This window comes from Leptosomus discolor, chromosome Z, assembly GCF_034619465.1.
Source record: "Leptosomus discolor isolate bLepDis1 chromosome Z, bLepDis1.hap2, whole genome shotgun sequence".
NCBI classification, from domain to species: domain Eukaryota; kingdom Metazoa; phylum Chordata; class Aves; order Leptosomiformes; family Leptosomidae; genus Leptosomus; species Leptosomus discolor.
The window spans coordinates 69932755-69955119 of NC_141419.1; the positions used below are offsets into that span (position 1 = coordinate 69932755).

Genomic DNA, 22365 nt, shown 5'->3' on the forward strand with positions numbered 1-22365 from the left:
ATTCAGGTTGGAAGTGACCTGTAGAGGTCTTCAGCCCAATGTCTGATGAACAGGGTGAGCTGTGAGTTCAAACCTGGTTGCACAAGGCTTTATCCAATCAAGTTTTGCAAAACTTGTTTGGGCAACCTGCTTTGCTGCTCAACTGCCCTCATGGGGAAAAAAGTTCTTATAGCCAGTCAAAATTTCTGCTCAGCATTTAAAAATCGTATAAGGCTTGGGGGAATAATTATTTTAATAGTCTCATGCTAATATTCAGTCTGTGGTAAAAATAAAAAATGTAAGTTCAGATCACTTTAAATACAGAGGAGTAGTCTGTCAATTCGAAAAATAATGGAATTATTCTTTCCTGACATTTGTAGAGGAAACCAACCTTTTTTTGGAAATAGAACTGCAAGTGTTTGTTTGGGTTTTTTGTGGGTTTATTTTGTTTTGTTTTGTTTTTTTAAAAGCTGGTAAATGCTTAGTGGGCTTAATAAAAGTACTGAAGAGGAATTTATTTACCCACTTCAAGATAGATTAGCTTTGAAAGTCTAGTTTAGAAAATTAAGAGTTGAATAATGTATGGAAAGCTAAAACTAAAGAATCAACAAGGAATTCCTTTTGACAATCAGGTAGTTTTAATATGGAATTAATAGATTATTTTGATGGAGCAGATCATACCGAGTTCCATTATGCAGCACATGCAGGACAACCAGGTGATCAGACTCAGTCAGCATGGGTTTATGAAGGGCAGGTCCTGTTTAACAAACCTGATCTCCTTCTATGACAGGGTGGCCCGCTTGTTGGATGAGGGAAAGGCTGTGGATGTCATCTACCTCGCCTTTAGTAAGGCATTTGACACTGTTTCCCACAGCGTTCTCCTAGAGAAATTGACTGCTCTTGGCTTGGATGGGCATATGCTTTGCTGGGTGAAAATCTGGTTGGATGGCCGAGTTCAGAGAGTTGTGGTCAGTGGAGTTAAATCCCGTTGGCGGCTGGTCACAAGTGGTGTCCCCCAGGGCTCAGTACTGGGGCTGGTCTTGTTTAACATCTTTATCAATGATTTGGATGAGGGGATGGAGTGCACCCGTAGTAAGTTTTCAGTTGACACCCAGCTGAGTGGAAGTGTTGATTTGCTTGAGGGTAGGGAAGCTCTACAGAGGGATCTGGACAGGCTGGATTGATGGGCCAAGGCCAATTCCATGAGTTTCAATAAGGCCACCTGCTGGGTCTTGCACTTTGGCCACAACAACCCCAGCAGTGCTACAGGCTTGAGGAGGAGTGGCTGGAGAGCTGCCTGGCAGAGCAGGACCTGGGAGTGTTGACTGACAGCTGGCTGAACATGAGCCAGCAGTGTGCCCAGGTGGCCAAGAAGGCCAACACCATCCTGGTCTGTATCAGGAATAGTGTGGTCAGCAGGAGCAGTGAGGTGATCATTCCCCTGTACTCAGCACTGGTGAGGCTGCACCTCGAGTACTTTGTCCAGTACTGGGCCCCTCTCTACAAGAAGGACATTGAAGTACTGGAGAAGGTACAGAGGTGGGCTACCAAGCTAGTAAAGGATTTGGAGCATGTCTCGTATGAGGAATGGCTGAGGGCTCTGGGGCTGTTGAGCCTGGAGAAGAGGAGGCTGAGGGGAGACCTTATTGCTGTCTACAGCTACCTGAAAGGAGGTTGTAGCGAGGAGGGCGTTGGTCTGTTCTGCCTAATAACAAGTGATAGGACAAGGGGAAATGGCCTTAACCTGCACCAGGGGAGGTTCAGGCTGGATATCAGGAAGAATTTATTCACTGAAAGGGCTGTCAGGCATTGGAACAGCCTGCCCAGGGAGGTGGTGGAGTCACCATCCCTGGAGGTGTTTAAGAGACGAGTAGATGTTGTACTTAGGGACATGGTTTAGTGGTGTTGGTAGAGCTAGAACAAAGGTTGGGCTTGATGATCTCGAAGGTCTCTTCCAACCGAAACTGTTCTATGATTCTATGACTCTGTAATTTTGAAAAATTCATACACAGGGAAAGGAATCTGACAGGTGCATCTCTTTGCAAGATGGATTGCTATTGCTGCAGCCTGTTTTCTTCCCTAGCTAGTACTGAGTCTTCTGTGATTCTTTACTGGCAGAAGTACTAAAATAAATTGTACCTGCTCCACTCTTAGGTTCTTTAATGTATGGGGAACTAAGTACGTATGCATGCAGACGGTGTGGATGGACACTGTTGACTAATCCCAACTTGTGTACAATTAGAGTACTGTGGTTTGTGAAGAGCCACTGGTGTAAAGTAAGTTACTGTTCTCATGGTATTCAGCCATTTGTTCACAACAGTTAGTTGCTGTTTTCATTAAAATGATTTGTAAAATAAGCTAGACAGAAAATAACAGTGTATGCCACACAGACTTTTTTTGTTTTGAATAGAACAAATATTTCTTCCTGCTGTTGTTGTATGGAGAAGATGATGAAACAAAGGTTTACGTGCAATTCTGGACTGGATGCATGGATTCCACTTTTTGATACAGACAGACTTCAGAGATCAGTCTGAGGTGCAGGTATTCCATTTGCCAGCACATTTAAAAAAAAAGAAAACCAAATTAAGTTCCTTTTGGTCTTCACATGACAGGACTTTTGGGTAGATGCGCTCCCACAAACTAGGACAATTCTTCTTGTAGACTTATTCTCTGATTGCTTCTTTTAAACTTATCTTTGTTACAACAATCATTGCTTCTGGTGCCATTTCATTCTGTCACTCTGTGCATTTCTCTTCCTCTAAGTTCACAAGCAGTCTACAAAATTCCTTAGCTTCAAAATTCGTTAACAGTAGAACACAGCAACAGCCTGTTTGATGGAATTTATGCATGTTATCTGGAGAGCTACCACAGATGTTCAGCACTCGATTTGCTTTGTATTGTTCTTTAAGCACTGGCCATTAAATCAGTTGCTGTCATTTCTTGAAAAGGAAAAATCCTTTCTTGTAACTTATTGTATCATGCACTTATAGAAACAAACACTAAACTGTAAAATAGATTGTTTTGAGTTCACCATTAAAACAAAAAATCCTTTTGGTACTAGTCGGAGTTAAAAATAATTTGAATGGAGTGATTGTCTTTCTGTTTGACCTTAAAAAGAAGTCAGCAAATAGATTTTATTCTGTTGACTGAAGTAGCTCTTAATTACTGTGTTAAGATACTGAAATTTAGCGCTGTCTGTAAATACAACTCAGTGATTACCCAAATACTTTGTGATTGTTTAATTGTGCCCAAGCATAGGGCATATTGTTCTCATCATGTTCAGGAAAAATAAGTTGTAACAGTACATGCTTAAGAATTTCAATGCTTTTCTCAGAAATTTTGTAAAAATATCAACCAGAAGTAACAGCAAAAAATCACTGCTGTTCTTTCTTCTTTTGATTCTATTATTTGATAATATTACAATTTTACTGAAAAGCTTTGGGCTACATGTAAAATATACATCATTAATCCAGCAAATCAAGTATTAACAATTATTGGGGAAAGAATAAAGAACTTTATTATGCCATTGAGTAAAGTAGGTATGCCTATATCTTGAATAGTTTGTGTCTTTTTTATCTGAGAAGATTTTAGGAGAATTGGAAAAGACAAGCAAGGATGATGGAAAAAAATATGGAACTTTCTTTACAAGGAATGGTGAAGTTGAGGACTGTCTTACTTGGAGGAGTTGAGTTTTGGAAAAGTCAAATTTGGAAGGCTATTAGCATGATCTACAAAGTTACAGACTGTAGGAAAGTCATAAATAAGCATCAATCATTCATTGCATCTTTCAGCATAAGAACTAGAGGCTACCCAGTAAAGTTAGCAGAAGAAAGACTTGAAACAAGGAGAAGGGAGGCAGCCCTTTATGCAAGTGTTTGCTGATGCTGAAACTCCTTAGCTAGGCAGCCAACTCACTTTATGGCAGCTGGACATATGCATAGGTTGAAAGGTTGGCTAGGCAAGTTCTCAGAAGAAAAGGCCATTGAGAGTTATTAAATACCCAGAAGCACATTTGTCTCTAAAAGTCTGAGCTGAAAATAGTTGAAGTTGAGAGAGCGTTGGGGTAATTGCCATTTTATGTTTGCACTGGTGTTATTCTTTCTTGGGCATTCTCTTAGATCATTGCAAAGGCAACATATTGGATAGTGGAATCTTTGGTTTGGCCCATGTTGAGATTCTTATGTTCTTATTTTTGTACCAGGTGTGGTCTGTCATCCTAATGAACCGCTACTCTTTAAAACCTACCTCAAGTACCAAGCCTTTTATCCTATATACAGTGTAACTAAGGGCAGATAAAGTGGGCATTTTGTGTATAAATACGTGTGTGATCTTCTGAGAGACTTGTAAACTAGTAATTTGCAATATTCAGGAAGTTAGAAAAGGAAGAAGGGCTATAACCACACGAAAACTTACATTTGCGATAGGTTACTGCTATAATTTATCTTTTATATTTTATAATATTATTTCTGTTTAACAGAGCTAAAACTTGGTTAGTAATCATAACTGCTAGCTATGTTTCCCTCCTGCTAAAGGTCTAGACTAGTGGCTTTCTATAAATGGTTTAGCATAATATTTTCTGCTGTGTGGCAGGATGCCCCCAACCATGCCTATATAATTAGTTTCACTAGTCTTCCTTATTCCCAGACTTTGTTGCATTAGCACACTCTAAAAAACTTTGCCCTACAAGCTGATTGAGCTGCTCTCAGTCAATGTCCTTTGAACAAAGGGTTTATGTATTACTTGCCAGACTTTTCCCAAATGCACCAACAGAAAAATTATTAACAGTGTACTTGGAGTAGATGTGCAGAAATTTTTGTTCTGTTCTCTAGGCCAGCTTTAGCTAATCACATCCATGTAATTCCATCTAAATTTTGGCTCAGTACTGAGAATGCGATAAAACTATGGAATCACTTTTGAGGAACAGAATATAGCAAGTTAAATATTACCTACATTCTGGTGATAGTGCAAATGCTGAATCTCTCAGTTGTCTCTGGTAATGAAGTCACGATTGTCACTCGGGTAGCTCTACATTTCTGACACACTAGTATAAAAATTTTTACTGTGGATCAGGAGCTATCCCATGGAAAGAAAATTAGATATGCCATGGAAAAGTTTTGAAACACTCCTTGCAGTTCTGCCAAACTCTGTGATTATTTTTATGGGTTCACAGTCTCCAGCTTGCAAGCTTTATGCCTACTATCATAATGAAGTTTCAAATTTCTACAATTTTGAAACCTACATATGGTTTATCCAGATAAAGGGGTCTTTAATGATTTTGTTGAAAGATGCCTATTTAAGAAGTCTCAGTGTTGAAGGAGACCTAAAGCCTAGCTTGAAATAGAATTAACATGTTCTGAAGAGGAAGGATGGATTCATCTAAGATTAACCTACAACTGGTAGAAAGCCTGGAGCTCCTATATGATGGCTTATGCTGTCTGTGCTGCTCTTGGGAAAATGATTCCAATATACTGAAGACTCAGTCAGACCTCTTTAGTTAGCTCAGGTGCTGATGTTAAATGCAGAAACACAGGGTTTCTGCAGGGTGCAGGATGTAGAAATGGAAAGAAGCAAGATGGATCTTTCGGTAAACTAGCCTAGCCTGAGCCTATTGATGCTGCTATAACTGCCATCTGGGTAGGGTCTGGGACAAGTCTGCACTGGGACAACTCTGCACGGGTTGGCAGGTTCTACTGGTCCTCCTCACTGTGAGGCACCACATCAGTCCTTGGCACCGTGCTAGTCTTCTTCCCTGGTGCCTGGCGAGCTCTGCCAAGCTCTTGAACATCAGCGGCAGCTCTGCGTGGCACCGTGGTGAGCCTCGGGTGCCTGGCAGCAAGAGGACTCTCATGGGGTGTGGAGGTGGTCCGCCCACAAGCTTGATCGTACTCTGCCTGCAATATGCATTACATTAGGGGGAGGAGGAGGAGGAACGCAGGCAGGGGAGTGAGTGATGGTGGGGCGAATGGCGGGGGAGGGAATCAGTGTGGGAAGCAGCTCTGGGCACAGCTCCAGGCGTGGCAGGTAAGATGGCTGAGCACTGCCTGGAAGGAGATCCTGCTGTTTTGTTGTCCTCAGCTTGGGTTCCCCCCTCACCACCTTTTTTTTTTTTTGGGGGGGGGCGGGGGGGGGGGCAGGTAGATGGATGATGGTGTTGGTTTTTTAAATTGAGGGACTTATAGGCACGGTATCCCACCATCCCAGCATCCTCCTCAGCCCTGGGCAACCAGGAATGCAGGGAGTCCCCACCACTACAGCACTTCTTCCCTGTCTGCACAATGCACATGGCAGTACAAGCACAGGAGTGGCCGTGGGGGCTTGGCGGGAGGCAGTGGAACAGCTGCCTGCTCCTCGACTTCCTGAGCAAAACCCTCCTGTAGTTCTCCTCACTGCCTTGCACATCAACTGGCTGTGCTTATGCTGGCCAAAATTTTAATTTTTGTGTTTCATGTTTGATTAGTTCTGTTTCACAGAGTTGCAGAATGGTCAGGGTTGGATGGGACCTCTGGAGATCATCTAGTTCAACCCCCTTGCATAACAGGTTTATCTAGGGCAGGTTGCCCAGGACCATGTCCAGGTGGGTTTTGAATATCTCCAGGGAAGAAGACTCCACAACCTCCCTGGGCAGTCTGTTCCAGGGCTCTGCCACCCTCAGAGTAGAGAAGTTTTTCCTCATGTTGAGGCGGAATTTCCTGTGCTCCAGTTTGTGTCCGTTGCCCCTTGTCCTGTCACTGGGCACCACTGAAAAGAGCCTGGCCCTGTCCTCTTGACACCCACCCTTCAGATATTGATAAAGTTCCCTCTTAGTCTTCTCTTCTCCAGGCTAAATAGACCCAGGTCTCTCAGCCTTTCCTCATAGGAGAGATGCTCCAGTCCCCTCATCATCTTCGTAGCCCTCTGCCGGACTCTCTCCAGTAGCTCCTTGTCCCCCTTGAACTTGAGGGCCCAGAACTGGACACAGTACTCCAGATGTGGCTTCACCAGGGCAGAGTAGAGGGGGAGGAGAACCTCCCTTGACCTGCTGGCCACACTCTTCTTAATGCACCCCAGGACACCACTGGCCTTCTTGGCCACAAGGGCACATTGCTGGCTCATGGCCAACTTGTCTACTGGGACTCCCAGGTCCTTCTCCACAGAGCTTCTTTTCAGTAGGTTGACCCCCAGCCTGTACTGGTGCATGGGATTATTCCTCCCCAGGCGCAGGACACTGCACTTGTCCCTGTTGAACCTCCTTAGGTTCCTCTCTGCCCAGCTCTCCAGCCTGTCCAGATCTCGCTGAATGGCAGCACAGCCTTCCAGTGTATCAGCCACTCCTCCCAGCTTCGTATTGTCAGCAAATTTGCTGAGGGTGCACTCTGTCCCTTCATCTAGGTCATTGATGAATATATTGAATAGGACAGGCCCTAATACTGACCCGTGGGGAACACTAGTTACAGGCCTCCCAACTAGACTTGGTGCCACTGATCACAACCCTCTGAGCTCTGTTCTTCAGCCAGTTCTCAACCCACCTCACTGTCTGATCATCTATCCCACACTTCCTAAGCTTGCCTATGAGGATAGTGTCAAAAGCCTTGCTGATATAAAGCCTTGCTTGATATCATCGTGATTTTTTTGTATTTCACATTTGATTTAGTTGCCTTTATCTTATTGTTAATTTAAATATTACTTTATTAATGAATCACTGTAAACAGTTGCAGAGCAAGGTGGACATCTCTGATGGCTGAGCACAACAAAGGTGTGTGATTAATCAGCTAGCCCGTGTTACAAATTGTGCGACTCATTACTTCTTACTATTGCATTTTTTTAATATATCCAGATTTCACCACATATACATGAGCAGAAGCGGGTCTAGGACAATTCAACTTGGCTGTTCTCAGACGGCTGGCCTCCCCACCACCCCGGAGCTGCTGCCACCTTGCCTGCATGCCTCCTCCTCCTCTTCCTCCTTCCCTTAATGTAGTCTGTACTGCAGGCATGGCAGGACAGAGCTCGTGTGTGTTCCCCGCTCTGCCTCCAGAGACTGGCAGAGAGGACCAGCATGGTGCTGGGCAGCCGGGAGGACTGGTGTGGCTGGGAGGACTGACGGAATCTGCCAACCTGTGCAGAGTTGTCCCATTTCTCTGTTGATATCCCTCAAAATTATGTTTATAGCAGGACAAGCCTATTTGTATAAGCTAGTTGACAATAGCTTGAGCCATCAATAAATCTCTGGTAATCTTAAAGCTGTGGAGAGAGAACTCTGCTGGAACATACGAACCACAAAAGGAAATACATGGAGGAGGGAGGAAAGAGTTAGAGCTGGAAGCCTGTTGGATACAGAACAGATAAAAGGAAGAGAGAACTTCTAATGATGGAGAAATCAAGGTGGAACAGAGAGAAGTGACATTGCTAGTCCAAGGCTTGCAAGGAGCAGGCTTTGGAACCACAAGTGCCTGACTGTTTCTTCAGCTCTAGAGTTCGCTTGTAAAGCTGTCTCTAGAGAAATTCTAGAGTCTACGTTGTCAACTAAAATAGTCTAATGAGTTTGTATAGTGTTCATTTGCCTGCATGATATCGTGGTTGACATGATACTTACTTTGTAGTCATGTACGGCCTACAGAAGGGTTCTGATTAGAAGAAGAATGTGGGGAAGGGAAGTATCCTGTATTTTCCAGAGTTTCAAATGATGTTGTTAATACGCCAGCAGACAGCAAGGAATTATCTGTATTTTTATGCTACGTAATTTTAATCCACTTGACAGTACTTTCATAGGAGCAAAGATTGCTCTGTGATAAGTGTCATAGCCAAACCAGTCAGCAGTATTGATGCTGTTTGGGTAGGTTTTTTTTAATACTAACAGAATACTTTTAAGTTTCTGTAGGTGTCTGTCTTGGATCCTTAACTAGATCATGATCTGACAGCTTGTAGCACTTGTTATTCTGTAGTTTTCATTATTTTTTTTTCTCTTCTTGCTGCTGTAGCTAGTAAGGACATGTTTCTATATAAGGATCATGTCTCACACTGGGAAAGGAAGCTGTTAGTCTGGATGACTGTAGAATAAACCCTGAAGAGTACCCAAAATGTACATAAACACAGATAGTCTTAAAAAGCAGAAGATGACTAAAATCCCTGAATATATTATTTCCTCAAAACAAGATTTTAAAGCTAGTCCTCTGATTTTTGGTATGATGATGTTTTATCAGTGATTTGAAACAGTGTATCATGGTTTAGGGTCTATCTCAAGCTGAGAAACCATCTCAGTGTCTTCACCTTGTATTTAGAGCTATTTTTGTTTACAAACTTATCCGTGAAGTTCTCTGTTTTCATGTAATTAGTGTCTTTTGCAGTAGCTCTGCTTTGTGCTTGCATGACACATTGAAGTAGCATTGAAGAAAAATGTCTCTGTTGATATATTTTTCATTAACTTAGTGGGAAATTGTTTTAGACACTCTAGGGGTGGAATTTGCGTTGAACCAATCTTTTATTAAATCATAATCTCAAAATCAGTTTTGTACCTCTGTCCTAAGTAGGCCGGTAATACCACTGATTTTGGTAAATTTGCAACTGCTATTCTAGTGTTACATTGCCAAAATTGATGAAGACAAATGACAGCATTAAAAAAATTGTTTCAGAGTGGAGTTTATTTTTACTGTTCTGACTGCATTTGCAGTTTAGAAAAAGTAGTATGGAAATGTTTCATCTACAGTGCAATTATTTAAAATATTTCTTTTCCTATAAATCAGGAGGATTGGAACTTTTAGCAATAATAGTTTTTCTAGCTGTAACGCAGAATTTCTTTTATCCACCCAAGCTAAGTATCAGAAGAAAGTCCAATAAAGCCAGACTTTGGTTGTCTATGGCTGTTTTAAAGACATGGAAAACTAATAATAGAAAAGCTATTTCTGTTGAGTGATGTGTAACATGTATATTATTCTTTTCCTTCCTTGGTTTAAATAGCTCTTTTTGGTTTGAGGTTTTTGAGGAAGAAACCAAGTAAGATGGGTATTTTATTTTAAGGCAGAATGCTGTTGCAGTGTACCACTTTCTGTAAGGCTAAGGATATGCTGTAGTAAAGCTTTTAGAAAGACATCAAAAAGTATTGTGTTGTAAAGGGTATTGCTGTTTATAACCTGTGCAAATCTAATGAATGGCCAAATTATCTTAACAGTAATGAACTGTTGAAGAATTGTGATACAAAGCTTTTTATAAAAACTGACCAGAAGTCAGTCTTTTATTTATAATTATTTTTCCACACAATTCTCTAGCATTAGTGACATTGTCTGCACTTACAAAACAACCACTTTTTAATCATAGCCAAGTATATGTATGCAAAGAATATGATGAAACTACAAGCTACTCACTGTTTTTTTTTCATTTTTATTTTCCATAATTTAGAAATAGGAGTTGGAGTTGTCAGATAGCTTGAGGTTTTTGGTCCCTTTAAGGGAAGTCTGAGTTTTCAGTTTGATTCATCAGCAGTTCAGTTTGTAGTTCTAGGTGTTGGAACTATGTTAACTTAATTTTTTTTTTTTTTTTTGGTCTGGTCTTTTAACAGTTATTCAAATATGACACTTATGATTTTGTGCATAGATAAATCATGTTTAAGTAATGAAAAGTAAATGAAAAGTAAAAAAGATTAAGTTCTGATGAACCTGTTATGTTTTATCATTGAGAAAGGGTGCATGAAAAGGACAGTCCCTATTTGAAGAGCTTATTGTCAAAACCCACAATAATGAAAAGCAAGTATCAAAAAGTAGAATTTGGTTTAAAACAAGCGAAAAATAAAACCTTACTTTGAGATAACATATTTGGAAATGTTGCCTAAAAATGAACTTTTAATAATTTGGAGTGGTTAGCTTTGTTTCCTCTTAGTTAGGACAGTACCAGTTCTTAGGCTATATTTCTTTTTCTGACAACCTTTTCAAGCAGGTTAATTGACAAATCCTGTGGTATTATATATATGAAGTACATGTTCAGCTGTCTCAAAGTTGTGAAGAGCTTTATGTCCCGTCATACCTATTTGTTGTTCTTGTCTAATCTGAATTTTCTTATATTCATGTACTTTTTATGTTTGTATTCCAGCTGTCTTGGTTGGGTTTTCCTGAGCAATTTTCTGTGATTATATTTTTTGTTTCCTAAACTCCTTTTCATTAAGAAATATTCCTTCAAAATCAGTAATAGCCATTTCAAATGTTACTCAGGCATATTGGTAGCTTTCAGGTAATTTTAGAGTAGGTATATGTGCTTACAAGGAAGTAGCTTGTGTTTCATACTGGTTTTGAACAGTTTGCATTTCTAAGAAGAGTTTTAAGCTTTATTCATTTGTCATACTTAAAAAAACAAACACTGTGGGTTAATCTTGTTGATTACTTAAATTCTTTAAAGGTATGTCCAGTGCTAGTATTCATATGTTTCCAATCCTGTTACAGATATGTTTCTATGTCAGTGTTAATTTGATGCAGATAGTCTTTCTTTCAGGCACAATGGACATTTCCAGTGACATACAGTGAGTAATGACAGTGCTTTATAGAGACTTTTTTCCTTTAGTGGGCCATTTCACATAATCAGACTGGTGAAAAGGTCAGTGTTATCCTAGAGTGTACAAATACACATTAACATGTAAGAAGAAGTAATTAATTTTGCCTTTGTGTCTACTACTGTTAATACCACTAGTAGAACAACTTTTTGAATTGTAATACGCCTCAGAAAGTTTAAAAAGTGTTAGAGCTCGAAGGTGGCAGAAAGGCCACAGCGTAGTGGTGCTATGCTGACAAAGTTCAATGTATTAATCTGATTTAAAAGAAAATTTAAAAAATTATTTCAGCATGACAGATTTCTTCTGGGACAGAGGGACTCAACTTTGCTGATAAAGGCATAACAACATCCCCCAGATGGACACTGAAATATTTTTTTTAAGATTGAAGAGGAACTAGCTAAGTGCTAAGGTCATTAGAAGAAAAAGTCAATTAAATACTAAAATGCAGTCTCTACCTCTGAAGTTCCCTAAGCCGTGGAGCGAGGGGCTTCTGTCAGGGAAGGTATCAATCTGTGCTCTAGTATAAGTTTTCTCAAATTAATGTTGAAAACAACTCTTCATGTGAGATTGAATAGCTTTTAAGAAACAGCTTTTTATCCTATGTAGCTTCTACAGTAAATGACTTTTTTATGCTAGGGGTGGGTGGAGGTATGATTGAATCATTATGAGGCTCTCTAGCCTTCAAACCTGTGAATTCATACATGTCTTTTTTTGTTTTGTTTCTGTTTGTTTTGTTTTGTTTTTAAGTAAGGGAATACAGTTTGCTTACATAGAACTCATAGTTGCACAATTACATGCATTAGGACAGCAAGCTGACAGGTTGCAGGGATCAGGAAGAATCTTCTTTCCTTTCCCTGCAGTGTGCAGTTTTTCCTTTCCTTGCAGTGTGCAGTTGGATGGGAGAGAAAAATCTATTTTCCTTTAAAGCGCCTGGGATTGGCTGTAGCTGCAAATAACTTACCTGACAATATTGAGCAGTGTTTACAGTATTTACAGAGAACTCATCTTATATATTTGGCTTAAGTGTCCTACTCGATGATCAAGATCGTACTGCTCATCAGATTTGCAAAGCAAAGTGATTTTTCTGAAAGTTAAGAGTTGCAGATAACAGGCTTCTTCAAGAGATGGTCCGTAGCTTATGTCTACTCTAATGAATTAAATAAACATGTCAGTGACTTTTTTTCTTGCACTGAGGACCACTGGCACAGAACTTCTAGTGTCCACACTAATAATCTGACTTATCCAGAATGGAGTAGCTTTGTATGTTTTTCCTGTTCACAATTCTATGAGGCCACCTTCTGAACATTCTGGGAATTCTTTGAGATTAGTTGTTGTAATGGGCCAAATCCGTGCAAGGAGCTTTTTTTTTTAATAATTTGATGGACTTCTAAAATAATTTGATAATACAGATAATAGAATTTCAGCATCTAGACCTGTGTGGAGTGGTGTAGATGTATATTTTAGCATAGGACATGCTCGTATCCTGCCAAAAAAGACTAGAAATTTTTCCTTTTTTAGAGCCCTTGGAGTACACACTAATCCTTCCTGTTTGATTCATGACATGATAGGCGGCTATTGCCGCTCCAGTTCTTGACCATCTTGTTGAACTGATAAGAGTCTATCTCTGCAGTTTCCTTCTGATTCTGTCAGAGTTGTCAGCAACATGTGTACATCCATTGTGCATTTCCCACGTGTCTGATGTGGCTCTTCAGCAGCCCTGCAGGTGGACCCAGAAGTCCCAGACCTCTTCCCCATCTGCCTCATCAAGTGACTTCTTATCCATTCAGGGTTGGAATGGACATGTAATCAACAATCTTGCCTCGTACTTCTTTACACATTCCACTTCCCCACTCTTGTCATATTTCAGGGACATATGCACCCAGTTTATTAGGAGGCATATGACCATCTCTTCCAACAAAGGATTTCCTTGGCTGTCTCAAAGTGATTGGGCTGCCATCTCATCCTGGGGTTTTTTGCAGCCTGCATATCTGTATTCTTACATTCAGATTTCGTGTGGTGGCACTCTTACACATTCTGACAGTGAATGAAAAAAAATAAAATTAACATCTTGCAAAATGCATTTTTACGTAACTCTTGTGACTGTTGTTATAATTTTTAATGGTTAATTGAGATAATTGTTGGCTTGAGAACTTGCCTTTTGGTTGTCTTTGACTCCTGAAGTATTTACTGAGGTCCTGGTGACAGCTATGGCCCATCTTCATCTTTGTGGTGGGTTTAGTTTAGTTTTGTTTTGTGTTGTTTTGGGGTTTTTTAATAGCAGTTAGACCTATCTTATCTCATGGGTAATCTGGATGGTTTGTCATTTCAGGGGTTTCTTGATTTGAAGCTAATATCTGGCAAGTATTGATTCTGTAGTCTTCTGCATTTTGGAACCCAGCATCTGTGGGTTAAATGGATTCCTTGGAAATTCAAAATAAAGTTAGAGGAAGTGGTGTCAAAACAAAAAAAAGTCAAGTTAGGCTACTTTAGGTAAACCGTGTAGCGAAACAAATGATGGATTTGAGCAGTTTGGTACCTAAAAATGATGAGAGCTTTCAAACAATTCATGTGCAGAAACCATCCATATGAAAGGTAAAAAAAGAAAAAAAAAAAAAGACTTTGAAGATGATGTAAGTAAAGTCAGTCATTGGATATTGAAAACTTAAGAGATTTTTTTCTCTTAAACTGAGGCATAAGATAGTTTATTAATGCTCTTTACAGGAAATTAATTGTTGCCTACAAAACTTGAATATTTAAAGAAGACATAATTAGAATACATTACTACCTGTGCATTTTCTTGCAAAAATAATTGATGTACAGGAAAATAAAATTATGTTTTCCTTAGTTCTGTTATCTAACTTAAGTTTCATTATCATAATATTTTCTTACAAATGCTAGCTTATGCATAAAGAAGCTTACTACCCAGCATAAACAGAAGGATGCCATGGCTTTTGTTTTTCAAAAATATAACAGGTACAAGGGACTTAATATTATTCTCTCCTATCATGATTCCTTGTGATGAACTAAAGGTGAGGAGTAGCTTCAGATTCATACCTGTGTGAGAGTAAGCAGATTCAGGCCATAAGGGCAAATTTTCAGCTCTGCTGAAATCAGTGACAGCATTTTACTTGTGTTTAGTGGAACTAGTTTTCTTCTTAAACTTCTATTTTATCTAGGGAGGTATGCCTTTAATTGGTTTTTTTTTTCCTATTAATGTTGGATATTAAAAGACGTTAGAAGACTAATACTTCCTGTGTATTGCACAGGCTTCATTGTGTTCCCTTCTAAACTATGTTTTAAAGAATTTGAGCAAGTTTGTGTTTTCTCACTAAATAAGCCTCAGCCCTGTCTGCTTTCTTTGAGGAATAATTTTGCATGCACTTCAACAGGATTAGGTTCAGGCTGTGTCCTAAATGCAGAAATAAGAAGTTTGCTTCCTTAATATGTAAGGCAGGAAATACTCAGTAAAAATCTTTCTTTCTCTATGTATCTGTGCCATTTCAGAGCTTTGTGACATACAAAACCCGATTATATCCCAACACATTTTATATAAGAATACTGATTTAATTACCTTCCCCTTTCCAAACAGCAAATGGGAAATCAGTGAGATCTTTATGTGCATATAGGATGGCAGAGTTTGAACCACCTTGATGAGATCAGTGCATATGAACATTTGAGTTCAAAATTAGAGTTTAATCCCACAAACTACTCCACACTCAATATGTTTAAAAATCACAGGAATTCCATGTGGTCACATCAGTGTAGATGGGCATAGAGTTTACTGTATTTGTTCCAAATTTTAAGCGTTGTTATTTTGTCTGTGGATTTGGCTTACAGACAGACCGTAACTCTTTGTAGCACTGAAAGGTATATCACTTATGATCAGACTCCTATGTGATAACAGTCCTTAAGTCATTTTTAAGAGAAATGGCTGGTGATCTTAAGATATTGTAGGAGTGTTCTCATTTCACTAGCCATGTCATAGGATTGCATATTCAGAATATGAAGGTGTAATTAATGAATTGACAGCTGCGTGACCACAGCTAATATTATTATTAGCTATGCCACAGAAAACATTTTCATTCCATTTTCAACTCCAGATACTTACACATTAACTACAGAAAAACTCATTGAGCTTCTGTATTTGAAGACATTATTTGCTTTTCACAGAGAAGTTTTTCATTTTAGTTTGTTATAGTACACTCTTAAGACACATAAAATCGTTGGAAGATAATGAGCAGGGAACTATAATGGCAGTTCATAGGATTATTTTTTTTGTGTAGTTGTTGGTGTAATAATTAGGAGTTATAGTTTTTAATCAGAATCAAAGTTTAAATAGTAGGAGTTACAATTAATACAGTTTAGTTGATAAATGTGACGACTAAGAGGATTCTGGTTATGTTCAAAAAGTAGAAGTTAAATGTTTTGAATCAGTAGTGGTCTATAGACATGCTGCTGCAACTTTGTAACAGCATGGTAGACTGCTTTATGGAGCTGGTGATTACAAGGATCCACTTTAACCAGTTTTTTCTTACTGGCAGGTGTCCCACTGGCCTGAGGCCAGTGGCTGTGAGTGTACTGCAGCCTGTGGTTTACACCAGAGTGTAGAAAATGCCAACACCAGGTGGCTGCACGTAATTAAGCTGATTGTGGTCTGACAACTTGAACTGTGATACAGATATGTGATAAATATACAAAATATCTTGCAAATTTGATTCTCTGACATATTTTATCTACTTTTTTCTCCTTAACAGATATGATATCTGCACTTATAAAAACAAGCCTTGTGGAACACTTGGTAAGATTATAAAGAGAAATTTCATGTTGCATTTGCCGTTTCCTTGCTTTATAGTCAGCTATTGATTTATTGACTGAATAGATATTTTTAAGTTTATACTTTCAAAATTTTGCAGTTTTATAAACATGAAGAATAAAAGGTAACCTTAGGTGGGTTTTGGCTTTGATACATTGCTGAAGTTTAAATTAAGTGAGCAGATGCTGTGTATTTCTTTGCTGGCAGCTGTAGTTTTTAAAAAACCTAGCAGATGACTCAAACTTAGTTCTTACAGAAGAGGACTTGCCGTTTATTTTCATTTAACCTGTCTCCATGATCTAGTTAAGTACGTACAAGTAAAAGACCTCAGGAAAGTTAAAAACCAAACCAAACGAAAAAAAAAAACCCTTACAAAAGAAACAGGCTTTGAGGTTTACGCTGTTGCTGTGTTGTTTGTAGGGAGTACAGCTTTGGATTGTTCCTTTCATGGAGTTAGAGAAAAATGCCACAGTGATAAAAATCACAGTAACACTGAAACTCCTTAAAACAGTGCTTTGACAATGGAGAAGCACATATAAGAACCTTAGGTGCAGGATGGAGAGCTATTGTTCTCTCCATACCAAAATTTGTCACCAGAGGTTATTTACTATAATATAGTTATTACTTTTAATAGTGCTTTAAAATGAAAGAAACATTACTCGAAGAGTAATGTAACATTTATTTAGATTCTTTTCAATTTACATCCTTTCATAAGCCTCTTTCTCGGAAGTAATTAAACATAGAATTCTAATTCAGCTAGTTCAGATTATCAATACTTTTCTCCATCAGAGCTCATAATTATATTTGATTTGTCTTTCCCTGTGTTACTGTGTGCTTTGATATTAACTCACATTAGTTTTTCCACAAGTTCCTCTCAAGTCAGCATGATGCTTCTGGAACAGGGATGCAGGGATGCAGTTTACATGGGGAAAGGTGCCAGAATTTTGCCTGCTGTATATATAAACAATATCCACAGCATGTTTTAGAAAAAGGCAAATGATGCTGATGAATTTCTAAATGTAACTGATTTTCTTTGATATCTGTGTGGAGAAAAAACTGAAGAGACTATCTATATTGATGTCATAGGCTTGTCTGGGCAAGTGTTAAAAGAAGAAAATTTGAAATAGTGTACATTCACACATGAACTGTTTCATATTTTTACGTGATATTTTTAACATAGATCATAAGTGTACTAGTTCTTACTGTATAATTTTGGCATAAAGGAAAATTCTGCTTCACTTGAATCCAGCATAACAGAGGATAGACTTTGGCAAATGTTTTATTAAACAAAAGACTTGGTTTTTTTTTTTTAATTTTAATTTTTTTTTAACAAAAATCACATAGGGTATGAGTTCCAACTCAGTGTTATAGGACCCTTGGCATCACAACCATGACAATTTATTTGCGTTATAGGCGTTGAATTGGAGAAGAGACAAGGCCCTGTGGCCCTCTTTTGCAAGGCATTTAATATGCTTAGGTCTCACTGACCTCCAGCAACTAAAGTGAAGCATATATTTAAGAAGTCTGTGAAAAAAAGTCTCAGAAAGGTCTCAAAATGTCAGAAGAAACCTGAATCATTGGTATTCTAGGGAGAAACAAAAGTAAAGGATTTTGTGTGTCAGACATCTATTCTAGTTTCCTGAAACAGGGAATCTTTCATGTTACCTCTTAAACACGATAGACCCCAGATGTCTTTTCAGCACGTCTGTGGCTCCAGTGAAGGACAAATCCGTTTTTAAATCTGAGCCATAGACTCAGTTCTTGACTTGATCTCTGTTATTTTCTGCAAGCATGGTAAGGAATTACATTAATCTGGTCCTGTAAGCCACTGAAGGAAGTGCACAGTTATGAAATCTGAAGATAGAGATGACTTTTTCGCTCAAATGTGGTGGACTTTGCAGGGGAACATAACAGTTGGTGTATAGGTATTGCCATGTTGTCTTCAGAATGTCTTACTCAATTATAATTGAGGTGAGCAGTAATTCTTGTATTTTCTACAGGTTGCACACTGCAAAAAATACGCAGATTTTTTTTCCACGGATAGTCACTTTTCTTGTGATATTTTATCCTGTCATCACTGAGTGTGTCTACACTGATGATTTGTTTATAGCGATAGTACTGTTTTGATGCAAAATCTATAGCCACATATTGTCACCTTTTGCCCATGTCAGTTTGGTAATTAGAGTAGTTTTGGTGTGTGTGAACTAGATTTGGTTTTGAGAAAACTAAGTGAGAAGACAAACGCTCCATATGTGCCTACAGGAGACGTTAGGGTCTAAATCACTACATAGGCTGTATTCTCATGTTATCCTGTAATATTTTTTCCCTTTAGAAAGCTTTGAACCACATATGTACTGAGCATTTTCAGTCTACTGGATTAAACTGCTCCAAAGCAGAGCGTCCAACCCACGTACAAATTTACGTGAGGAGCCTCAATATCAGTGCTTCACTCTGCTGAACCACTCCTACGGCTCCAAATCACTTGCTAATATGGACATAGCCAGGAAGCACTTGTCATCTTACTACTTGCTTAGTGTTAGTCTGAACAGAATAATTCGAAGTGCCAGCTCATATAAAGAGTATGGTTTCTCTCTTCCCCTCTCCCTGCCCCATTCCTCCCATCCCCCAACCAAAATTACTTTTTCCAGTAATTTTTTTTTTGTTACAGTGTAGTTAACTGAGCAGGTAATTGCCTTCAAGAAGTGTCACTGCTTCTTTCAGATAAGAAACTCTAGGGAGGATTAGGTTAAATAAATCTGATGTTTAGAGCTTTCGCTAGTGGCACTGAATTATGATTGCAGTAGTTTGTGTGATAATCTGTTGCTGAAGAATGTGTAAGATATGGAAGAGCCATATTCTGTAAATGCCAATGGCGTTCTCTCTCTAAAGAAAGTTTTTGAAAGTGCTTGTAATACAATAGGGTTTTAGTTCCAGAAGATGATGGGTGATAAATAGAAAAGATTTCCATGGTTAAATGAATACTTGTTATTAACATGTCTCCTCTCTCTTCATTGATGCATTCAGTTTTGTTTTTTTTAATTTTTTTTAACGTACCGTGTGGGGCTTTTCATAACTAAAAAAGTTGCTTGTATGTTTTTATGAACCCACTAAACTTAAACAGATTTCTTTAGAAAAATAATGTGGATACATTTTGCTTTCTTCAGGTTCAAGAATGTTAAAATAGAAATGCTTTCTTGAATTCCCTCTCCTGGCTCAAGTTACTAGGTGGTCCCAAGTTACCAGAAGTAAAATTTATAAATCTAACCCCTAGTCTAGACATTTTCCAGCACTGACTGCAGTTCAAAAAATATTAATGTCTAGCCGGCAAAGTGAAATTCCCCCCAGTGATTTTGCAAATGACTAGAAAGTTAACCTTTTGCCAACTGCTCCTTCTGTGCATAGAGGTTATTAAAAAGAATCCAGGCATTTATAACTAGGGCTTTTAAGACTGAAACACCTTGGCATGACCCTTTGTGTCTCCTTCTGTTTATTCAGGCTTGGCCTCTGTGGCTGGAATGTGTGAGCCTGAAAGGAGCTGCAGCATTAATGAAGACATTGGCCTAGGTTCAGCTTTTACCATTGCACATGAGATTGGTCACAAGTGAGTGAGTTTGAAAAAAAGAATATGTTTTAATGTATCACCTTTTTAATATTAGTTTAATAATAGATTTTTTTTTTTTCCCCTGGATGGCTGTACCATCTCTATTCTGGTGCTCCATGTTTCTGTATGTAGTATTCATGAGTGGCAGTACATTTTGTTTAGTATGTATTACCAAGGGCTTTAAATTTAGAACTGAAGACTCATTGTTTACACTTTGATTTCAGATTCCAGTTGTCTGTGCTTTTGAGATTTGGCTCACAATCTTCCTATTCTGTTTAATATTTTTAAATAATCAGCTTTGAAAATTTTCTCTTTTTCCCCCATCTTACTTTTGTCTACCTTTCTTTATGAAACAAAATCTGTTAAAAGGTAATATTTTGCTTTTTGTTATTTTGTCTTCAATATAATTCAAACTATTTTCATTAAAACATTGATTCTGTTGTCAATTTTCATACACTTTTAAGCATCTTTCATTCAACCATGAAGCATATAAAACAATCATAGAACTGTCATAGCATCACTTCTTACATTTTAAGCATCAGTGTATCATTTTAAAGAGCATGATGTTATGACACTGATAAAATCTGAGTAGAGCTTGGTCTGGAAATATTTCAGGTGTTACTTCGAAAGACAGTGTTGTTAGTACATTCTGATGACTCTAAAAAGACTAGGCACCTTCTGTTATCAAGAGGTTTCCTTCTTTGTTTGCATGGGTTTACATGGGTTGACCAACACTGAGTTATGGATGACATGTTTTTTCAATCATGATCTGATACAACTGCTAAAAGTTACAATGCAGGCTGAAATGGAAGCTATCTACAGATCAAAAAAGGAGTTGGAAGTAAACAGTTATTTCCAGCCTGCCTATCATGCGAGGTAATCACTGGGCAAGTATGATCTCATTTACATTATGTATGAAAAAAACCACTGTAGTTGCACTGAAGTAGGTGAATTTTAGAATCCAAAAATAATCTGAAACACATGTAGTTGTCTTCATCTTTGTTTCCTTCCCTCTTTTCCTTCACTTGCGTGAGTTTAAAAAGATAGGATAAAGATATTTCCACTGTTGTGGAAAGAGCTCCTTCAAATCACTCATAGCTCTGAAATTCTTGGTAATAACATCTCTTCTAGTAATAGGTGACCTTGCTGCAAATTTGTCATGTTTAACAAGAGAAACAATCTTCCAATACCACATCTTCGTTCTAATCTGTATGTCATGCAACTACATATTTTGTGCATGTTATTCCACAGATACATGAAAATAATTTAAATACATGCAGCTATTTTATAATGCAAAGCGGTCATGATGACAAGAATTGATTTGAAGAGCTTAGACTTTGGTTAGAATCTGAGAAAAACAATATAGCGATAGCATATATCCCGTGATCACAGGAATTTTTTTTAACCATCTTTTAAATGTCTTTTCTACATTCTATATCTTTTGGCTTCTTATATGTAAGGTCTTTTAAAATTCTAAAATCTCAGCTTTTTGAGGCTTTCACCTCATACTGTAGCTGGCATGACATGTCAAATGCTGGTTTGAAAAGAAAGTAGAAATCGTATTCCTTTAGCTTTTATCCATTGCACAATGATTACAGAAAGTTGCACTGCAAGCTTGGTGTTAAAAATGAACGTGCCATGTAGATACCTTCAGTAAAAGCTGGGAAGAATATGTGGGCAAAAACGTCTATAATGTTTTGTGCTGTCCATGCATCACCTCCCATTCACCCACAATGTGACTGAATACCTCTGCGACTAAATCAAGGAAGTTTGTTATTTCCTGTCAACTTCTGCTTCCTAGGACCTACTAGAAGGTACTTGTATATGTGAGTAAAATAATAATTTTGGGGAGCCTTGTAAACTTTTTTCTTTGACTGTACTGTGTTGATTGCTTTTCTCTTCAGACATACATGGGAAATAGAAAATTGGCTTCATTGTCCAATGAAAAGTAGAAGCATTTAAGGGGTGTTTCTACACTGAATATACAATGTACAACAAAAAAGCAAACAATTAAATTAGAATGGAAGTAATGCAGTTTGAAAGATCCTGTTTTTATTAATTATATAGTTGCCATGGAATACTGAGTTTTTTTAAAAAGTGTTGAACTTGGGAATAAAATTCTCTTGTGATTAAAAGAGAATGGTGGTGATAATACATATGTTTTGATAGATTATTCACAGTTTTTAGAAAATTGGATTTGTAAGATTCCCTGGTGGAAGAATAGCTCAACTTATTAGTTTCTAGTAAATCATTAAATTTTAGAGTGATAAGAAGTGATTAAGTCATTCAATCTGACTTTCTGTATATCATAGTGTATTAAATGTAACTCATTTAACCTTGCATTGATCCAAGTAACTTCCATTTGGTTGAAGAATTTTATCCACAAAAGCATTTAGTCTTGAAGACTTAGAGACTGACAGTGTGAGTGTGATTATTGTGGTTAGTCATACTTTCTGTTAA

At 38.2% G+C, this 22365-nt stretch overlaps 1 protein-coding gene across 2 annotated transcripts in view; it reads left to right on the top strand.

Annotated features, from left to right (window-relative positions):
- ADAMTS6 (ADAM metallopeptidase with thrombospondin type 1 motif 6) overlaps positions 1–22365 on the top strand; it is a 153473-nt gene that overhangs the window by 40632 nt on the left and 90476 nt on the right. For both annotated transcript variants that reach the window (XM_086479195.1, XM_086479196.1), the window contains exons 7-8: positions 16246–16289; positions 19800–19905. In XM_086479195.1, the coding sequence (XP_086335321.1) occupies positions 16246–16289; positions 19800–19905 (150 nt within the window). The remainder of the gene's footprint in view (positions 1–16245; positions 16290–19799; positions 19906–22365) is intronic.